This window comes from Danio aesculapii, chromosome 4, assembly GCF_903798145.1.
Source record: "Danio aesculapii chromosome 4, fDanAes4.1, whole genome shotgun sequence".
NCBI classification, from domain to species: domain Eukaryota; kingdom Metazoa; phylum Chordata; class Actinopteri; order Cypriniformes; family Danionidae; genus Danio; species Danio aesculapii.
The window spans coordinates 59971353-59981352 of NC_079438.1; the positions used below are offsets into that span (position 1 = coordinate 59971353).

The 10000-nt window shown below is 34.9% G+C and overlaps 2 protein-coding genes across 2 annotated transcripts in view; one reads left to right on the top strand and one right to left on the bottom strand.

Moving 5' to 3' along the window:
- Positions 1-7006, bottom strand: part of LOC130223465 (metalloproteinase inhibitor 3) — a 15977-nt gene extending 8971 nt beyond the window's left edge. The window contains exon 1 of the mRNA XM_056456305.1: positions 6796-7006. Within this exon, the coding sequence (XP_056312280.1) occupies positions 6796-6961 (166 nt within the window). The 5' untranslated portion in view covers positions 6962-7006. The remainder of the gene's footprint in view (positions 1-6795) is intronic.
- The window catches only part of syn3 (synapsin III), a 52342-nt gene that overhangs the window by 23038 nt on the left and 19304 nt on the right, over positions 1-10000 (top strand). The gene's annotated exons all lie outside the window — the stretch shown is intronic.

Sequence of the window (10000 nt, forward strand, 5' to 3'; positions counted from 1 at the left end):
ATATGGGTAGATAAGTATGTGTGTGTGTGTGTGTGTGTGTGTGTGTGTGTGTGTGTGTGTGTGTGTATACATGTGTGGATGAATGTGTGGATGAGTGTGTGTGTGTGTGTGTGTGTGTGTGTGTGTGTGTGTGTGTGTGTGTGTGTGTATGCATGTGTGGATGAGTGTGTGTGTGTGTTTGTGTGTGTGTGTGTGTGTATGCATGTGTGGATGAGTGTGTGTGTGTGTGTGTGTGTTTTTGTGTGTGTGGATATATGAGAGAGAGTGTGTGTGTGTGTGTGTGTGTGTGTATATATGCATGTGTGGATGGGTGTGTGTATTTGTGTATGAGTGTGTCTGTGTGTGTATGGGTAGATAAGTGTGTGTGTGTGTGTGGATATATATGAGTGTGTGTGTGTTTATATGCATGTGTGGATGAGTGTGTGTGTGTGTGTGTTTGTGTATTTGAATAAGTTTGTGTGTGGATTGGTGTGTGTGCATTTATGTGTGTGTGGGTGTGTGTTTGTGTGTGTGTGTTTGTGTGTGTGTGTGTGTATACATGTGTGGATGAATGTGTGGATGAGTGTGTGTGTGTGTGTGTGTGTGTGTGTGTGTGTGTGTGTGTATGCATGTGTGGATGAGTGTGTGTGTGTGTTTGTGTGTGTGTGTGTGTGTATGCATGTGTGGATGAGTGTGTGTGTGTGTGTGTGTGTTTTTGTGTGTGTGTGTTTGTGTGTGTGTGTGTATGCATGTGTGGATGAGTGTGTGTGTGTGTGTGTGTGTGTGTGTGTGTGTGTGGTTAAGTGTGTGGATGGGTGTATGTCTGTGTGTGTATGGGTAGATGTGTGTGTGTGCGTGCGTGTGTGTGGATATATATAAGTGTGTATATATATATATATATACATATATATATATATATATATATATATATATATATATATATATATACATATATATGTGGAATATTTCCCCAGTGTCTGTGCACCGCTGTGTTTTTCCTGCGCCTCTGTTTTATGATTTAAGCAGCACATTTGCACATCAGTGATTCATCTGAGAGCACAGAGAGAGCTGCTGAAGCACACATGAGTCACCATCACCTTCATCATCTTCATCATTTAGTGAAACCGTTATCTACAACATCATTAGCTTTAATCTACAGCCTGGCTGAACAGATCTGAGCATGTGTGAATGTGGACCTGTGGCTTTAATGACGTCAGGTCACGCTAGGTCATGTCCACTCACTGTGCATTCACTCATGCTGACCTTCAAGATTTCAATAATGCATTAGTCAATGTTGAAGTATAATAACTAAATGTTTTACAAGTTAATAAATACATGAACTAATGGACCATTACTCTCAAGTGTTCTTGTCAAGTCTGACCAACTACTGTTACACTCTGACATTTCAGTGGGAAATTGATAACGGCTCAGATTTCTTTTTGAGTGATATCAAAGCAGAGAGTTTTTGGAGACACATGAATTCTTCTTAAGATACGGAGACGTGTGTGTGTGTGTGTGTGTGTGTGTGTGTGTGTGTGTGTGTGTGTGTATGTGTGTGTTCGTCTACATCCACACTGAAGCATATGCTGTGTTCGTTGGCCCGCAGCCGTCGCTCCATCTGATGCCTCTGGAAATATGCTACACATGGCAGCGGCTGCGAAGCCTTCTGCATTCTGAAATCTGCACGCCTGGAGCCGAGCCACCGATTCACACACTCACAATAGCTGCAGTCTTCGCCTTTCATACAGCATGAATACCAGCACAAAGCCAGAGTCACATTTATGGGACATCTCAATATCTAGTTTATCCACAAACAGATCATCAGTATGCTGGTCATACGTGGCCTCTTAAGCAGACAGTCCGGCTCCGCTTATCCTCCGCTGAGCCTCAGGAGCCGCTAACTCCAGACCCACAATTCCCTGTCAGATCAGCACAGGTCAGGAGCAAAACAACCAGCTTAGGCAGAGATAATAATGCTGGGATATGCTGGTCAAACTCGGGATTAGTTTAGGGTTGACAAAACATCAAACCTCAAATCTGAGCACAATCTGAACACAGCCTAACTATAACCTCAACACAGCCCGACTATAACCTGAACATATCCTGAACACAACCTAACTATAACCTCAACATAGCCTGACTATAACCTGAACATATCCTGAACACAACCTAACTATAACCTCAACATAGCCTGACTATAACCTGAACATATCCTGAACACAACCTAACTATAACCTCAACATAGCCTGACTATAACCTGAACATATCCTGAACACAACCTAACTATAACCTAAACACAGCCCGACTATAACCTGAACATATCCTGAACACAACCTAACTATAACCTCAACATAGCCTGACTATAACCTGAACATATCCTGAACACAACCTAACTATAACCTAAACACAGCTTGACTATAACCTGAACATATCCTGAACACAACCTAACTATAACCTGAACATATCCTAAACACAACCTAACTATAATCCAAACACAGCCTGACTATAACCTGAACATATCCTGAACACAACCTAACTATAACCTGAACATATCCTAAACACAACCTAACTATAATCCAAACACAGCCTGACTATAACCTGAACATATCCTGAACACAACCTAACTATAACCTGAACATATCCTAAACACAACCTAATTATAACCTAAACACAGCTTGACTATAACCTGAACATATCCTGAACACAACCTAAATATAACATGAACACAAATTGAACTTAACCTGAACACAATCTGTACTCAATCTGAGTTCAGTCTGAACATATCATGAACTTAACCTAAACACAATTTAAATATAACCTGAAGATATCCTTAACCTGAACACAACCTGAACATATCCTGAACTAACCTGAATATAACTTAAGCATATCATGAACGTAACTTAAACTCAGTCTGAACATATCCTGAATTTATGCTGAACATAACCTGTCCCAGAGCATGTTAACCATGCATATACATCAACTCACTAACAAATATCCACACTCTAATAAACACTAACAAACCTCAACACAAACACTAACATCAGCACTAACAAAAATACACACACTAACAAACACAAACATCAACACACTAACAAAAATACACACACTAACAAACACTAACATCAACACACTAACAAAAATACACACACTAACATCAACACACTAACAAAAATACACACACTAACATCAACACACTAACAAAAATACAAACACTAACATCAACACACTAACAAAAATACAAACACTAACATCAACACACTAACAAAAATACAAACACTAACATCAACACACTAACAAAAATACACACACTAACAAACACCAACATCAACACACTAACAAAAATACACACACTAACAAACACCAACATCAACACACTAACAAAAATACACACACTAACAAACACTAACATCAACACACTAACAAAAATACACACACTAACAAACACCAACATCAACACACTAACAAAAATACACACACTAACATCAACACACTAACAAAAATACACACACTAACAAACACTAACATCAACACACTAACAAAAATACACACACTAACAAACACCAACATCAACACACTAACAAAAATACACACACTAACAAACACTAACATCAACACACTAACAAAAATACACACACTAACAAACACTAACATCAACACACTAACAAAAATACACACACTAACATCAACACACTAACAAAAATACACACACTAACAAACACTAACATCAACACACTAACAAACACTAACATCAACACACTAACAAAAATACACACACTAACAAACACCAACATCAACACACTAACAAGCACTAACATCAACACACTAACAAAAATACACACACTAACAAACACTAACATCAACACACTAACAAAAATACACACACTAACAAACACTAACATCAACACACTAACAAAAATACACACACTAACATCAACACACTAACAAAAATACACACACTAACAAACACTAACATCAACATACTAACAAAAATACACACACTAACAAACACCAACATCAACACACTAACAAAAATACACACACTAACAAACACTAACATCAACACACTAACAAAAATACACACACTAACAAACACTAACATCAACACACTTACAAAAATACACACACTAACAAACACTAACATCAACACACTAACAAGCACTAACATCAACACACTAACAAAAATACACACACTAACATCAACACACTAACAAAAATACACACACTAACAAACACTAACATCAACACACTAACAAAAATACACACACTAACAAACACCAACATCAACACACTAACAAGCACTAACATCAACACACTAACAAAAATACACACACTAACAAACACTAACATCAACACACTAACAAAAATACACACACTAACAAACACTAACATCAACACACACACTAACATCAACACACTAACAAAAATACACACACTAACAAACACTAACATCAACACACTAACAAAAATACACACACTAACATCAACACACTAACAAAAATACACACACTAACAAACACTAACATCAACACACTAACAAAAATACACACACTAACAAACACTAACATCAACACACACACTAACATCAACACACTAACAAAAATACACACACTAACAAACACTAACATCAACACACTAACAAAAATACACACACTAACATCAACACACTAACAAAAATACACACACTAACAAACACTAACATCAACACACACACTAACATCAACACACTAACAAAAATACACACACTAACAAACACTAACATCAACACACTTACAAAATACACACACTAACATCAACACACTAACAAAAATACACACACTAACATCAACACACTAACAAAAATACACACACTAACAAACACTAACATCAACACACTAACAAAAATACACACACTAACAAACACTAACATCAACACACTAACAAAAATACACACACTAACAAACACTAACATCAACACACTAACAAAAATACACACACTAACATCAACACACTAACAAAAATACACACACTAACAAACACTAACATCAACACACTAACAAAAATACACACACTAACATCAACACACTAACAAAAATACACACACTAACAAACACCAACATCAACACACTTACAAAAATACACACACTAACATCAACACACTAACAAAAATACACACACTAACATCAACACACTAACAAAAATACACACACTAACAAACACCAACATCAACACACTTACAAAAATACACACACTAACATCAACACACTTACAAAAATACACACACTAACATCAACACACTAACAAAAATACACACACTAACAAACACTAACATCAACACACACACTAACATCAACACACTAACAAAAATACACACACTAACATCAACACACTAACAAAAATACACACACTAACATCAACACACTAACAAAAATACACACACTAACAAACACCAACATCAACACACTTACAAAAATACACACACTAACATCAACACACTAACAAAAATACACACACTAACAAACACCAACATCAACACACTTACAAAAATACACACACTAACATCAACACACTAACAAAAATACACACACTAACAAACACTAACATCAACACACTAACAGATATCCACACACTAATAAACAGTAATGAGCATCCTGAACTCCGCACACTGCGCTGTTTGACAGGCGACTGATGAATCAGAGATGACAACAAAAGCAACATCACTTGAGAGACGCACAACACTTTCCCCATCATGAGTATAAAGAGAACACTCACTCCTCCAGCACAGGAAGAGCTTCATTCTTCCTTTACAAGTTTAATGGAAGTGTTGTGTTGACCTTAACATCCATAACTAAGACAAGTTATGAAAACTTCTCCACATGACAATCATAAAAACACCACAACTTTCACAAACACCCGACTAAAATCACAATCAGTGTTCTCATTCAGATGACAATCAGAATCCATTACAGCTCATTCATTTATTACAGCCAAACTAAAAATTACAAATATTTAAAATATTATTTAATATATTAGAAAACTGAACCTTTCAGCTGAATACTGTTATATTCTGCTGGACTGACTTTAAACACACCGTTCACCACCAAAAAATAAAATTTAATTATTAAACCCAATTATTTCCTCTCCCCAAGTGTTTCCAAGCCTTTATGAATGTCTTTCTTCAGTCAAACACAAAAGCAGATATTCTGAAGAAACATGAAACCGGTAACCATTGACTTTCATAGTCAAAAATCAGTGTTTACAGGTTTCCAACATTCTACTAAATATCTTCTTTTATGTACAGCAGACGACAGAAACTGATGAAAGTAGCCTAAATGATGACAGAATATTTTCTTTCATGTGTGAGCTATCTCTTTAAGTGCAGTAAATGATCCTGATATCAGTTCTAATCAGGATCTGCAATAATATGCCTTTTGAAATTTGTGTAAGATGCTAAAAATGCACTTGCCACTTTCTATATTATTATTATTATTATTATTATTATTATTATTATTATTATTATTATTATTATGATTAATTATCATTATTAATAATTATTATCATTATCTTTTATGTATTGCATTACTTATCTCTTCTTGCTACTGTTGTGTTTAGACCAGTAGATGTGCACTGAACTGAAGGGCAAACACACATTTGGTTGTGTTTTGGTTGTGCTGATAAAGATTGTGACACAGATTAAACTCAGCGCGAACTTTTCCTGCCGTGACGCACTGATCGACGGATGCTCAGTAAATATCAACACTTACATAACAGCGAGTGTCACCTTACAGTCCGTCACACACACACACACACACACACACACACTCGTGGATCTCTGCTTACCGATGTCGGAGTGGCAGTACGCGTCCTGCGGGTGCGAGATCCCGCACGAGCACGCGTCCGCGCGCTTCTCCATCACACACAGCAGACAGAAGAGCAGAAATACGGGCTTCATCGAGCTGAAGAAGTGCTGCTGATGCCGAGAAAAGAGCACAGATGTGGGCTTCATGATGCTGGAGTGCTGCTGCTTGAGCTCCTGCTGACTCTCTGGAGAGCTCCGCGCGCTCCATATATATAGTGCGTCAGGAAGACGCGCGCCGCCGCCTCAGCCAATCACAGCGCGCCGAGCAGCGTTACAGGCGCATGACGTAATGAAAAGTGACTTCATAATGTAAATGTCTTTTTTTACTCTTACTTTTCGGCATTTTGTGTTTGAGGTTGACTCACTGCTCAAATCTTTCCGTTTGTGTAACAACTCAAAATGTGTCCGATTATTGGTGCTATATAAAGAGCAGTTATCTACTGACTGATCAGATTAGATAGCCGGTGATAATGCTTTTATTTATTTATATTCATACACTTCTATAGTATTGTAATTTACTCCTTTCTTATTTTTCTCTCTGTAAGAATGCAGTTGATGTAACTTATATTTTCCTTTTATATTGATTTAGAATGTTTGTTTATTTTTATTCATGAATAAATAAATAATGTTTATTTTGGATTTATGGATATTCTAATAAGAAAGCTGTAAAGCATGCTCTCTGGCATGTGACTTAATGTAGCAATGTGTTACACTGTTACATTTGTAGCTATAAGTGTTTATTTTCGTTACGTTTGTAGCTATAAGTGTTTATTTTGTTACGTTTGTAGCTATAAGTGTTTATTTCGTTACATTTGTAGCAATAAGTGTTTATTTTGTAACAATTGTGGCAATAAGTGTTTAATTTGTTACATTTGTAGTTATAAGTGTTTAATTTGTTACATTTGTAGCTATAAGTGTTTTATTTCGTAACATTTGTAGCAATAAGTGTTTATTTCATTACATTTGTAGCTATAAGTGTTTATTTTGTTACATTTGTAGCAATAAGTGTTTATTTCGTTACATTTGTAGCTATAAGTGTTTATTTCATTACATTTGTAGCTATAAGTGTTTATTTCATTACATTTGTAGCTATAAGTGTTTAATTTCGTTACATTTGTAGCTATAAGTGTTTATTTCGTTACATTTGTAGCAATAAGTGTTTATTTTGTAACAATTGTGGCAATAAGTGTTTAATTTGTTACATTTGTAGTTATAAGTGTTTAATTATGTTGCATTTGTAGCTATAAGTGTTTAATTTCGTTACATTTGTAGCTATAAGTGTTTATTTTGTTACATTTGTAGCAATAAGTGTTTAATTTCGTTGCATTTGTAGCTATAAGTGTTTAATTTCGTTACATTTGTAGCTATAAGTGTTTAATTATGTTACATTTGTAGCTATAAGTGTTTAATTTCGTTACATTTGTAGCTATAAGTGTTTAATTATGTTACATTTGTAGCTATAAGTGTTTATTTTGTTACATTTGTAGCTATAAGTGTTTAATTTTGTTACAGTTGTAGTTATAAGTGTTTATTTCGTTACAGTTGTAGTTATAAGTGTTTAATTTTGTTACAGTTGTAGTTATAAGTGTTTATTTCGTTACAGTTGTAGTTATAAGTGTTTATTTCGTTACATTTGTAGTTATAAGTGTTTAATTATGTTGCATTTGTAGCTATAAGTGTTTAATTTCGTTACATTTGTAGCTATAAGTGTTTATTTTGTTACATTTGTAGCAATAAGTGTTTAATTTCGTTGCATTTGTAGCTATAAGTGTTTAATTTCGTTACATTTGTAGCTATAAGTGTTTAATTATGTTACATTTGTAGCTATAAGTGTTTAATTTCGTTACATTTGTAGCTATAAGTGTTTAATTATGTTACATTTGTAGCTATAAGTGTTTATTTTGTTACATTTGTAGCTATAAGTGTTTATTTCGTTACATTTGTAGCTATAAGTGTTTAATTATGTTACATTTGTAGCTATAAGTGTTTATTTTGTTACATTTGTAGCTATAAGTGTTTAATTTCGTTACATTTGTAGCTATAAGTGTTTAATTATGTTACATTTGTAGCTATAAGTGTTTATTTTGTTACATTTGTAGCTATAAGTGTTTAATTTTGTTACAGTTGTAGTTATAAGTGTTTATTTCGTTACAGTTGTAGTTATAAGTGTTTAATTTTGTTACAGTTGTAGTTATAAGTGTTTATTTCGTTACAGTTGTAGTTATAAGTGTTTATTTCGTTACATTTGTAGTTATAAGTGTTTAATTATGTTGCATTTGTAGCAATACGTTTATCATTTCGTTACATTTGTAGTTATAAGTGTTTAATTATGTTGCATTTGTAGCAATACGTTTATCATTTCGTTACATTGTAGCAATAAGTGTTTAATATAAATTTGTTAAAATTGTAGTAGTTAATGATTATATTGTTTTTCATGTCTTATTTAACGTGCTATTAAGTTATTATTCTCATTATTGTCACGATTGTCATTTTCCTGCATAGGTTCGGTCTTTGTATGTCTTGAAGCATTAATAAATACATTTAAATAAGGTATTTTTTTGGCTTCTGTTTCGAGTTGTTTCGTCTCCACCGCAGACACACACTACATGAGGAAAATCAGTGGAAACAGAAGCTGAATAACATGTGAGATTCGGCGGTTTCTGAAAACCCACTAAAACAATAATAATAATAATCATAAAAGCAGCAGTGTGAGTCAGTGTGAGTGAATGGCGTGAGCTCACGGTCATCTGCAAGAGCAGTTTAGAGCTCATATCATCATTATAAAGCATGGAAAATATGAAGAGCACACTGATGGAATAACACATTATAGGCAGTCGTGAATCAAATGTCCATTTTCCGTGTCGGGCTCATGTTTTCCTGTGGTGTGTGTGTGTGTGTGATGAGCTGCTGAACAGGGAGAGTGTGTTTCATCACTGCACAAATATCTACATCTGATTGTGTATGTGTGATTGTGTGTGTAAGTGTGTGTGAGTGAGTGTTTGTGCGTGCAGTTACTCAGAAGTTCTGTGGTGTGGTGGAAAACTGTGTGTGTGTGTGTTTGCTTATGTGTTTGTAACCGTGTATGAATGTGATGAGTGAGTGTGCGTTTGTGTGTGTGTATTTGTTTGTGTGTATGTGTAAATGTTTGTGTGTGTGGTTGCTTGTTTGTAGTGTGTGCTTGTTTGT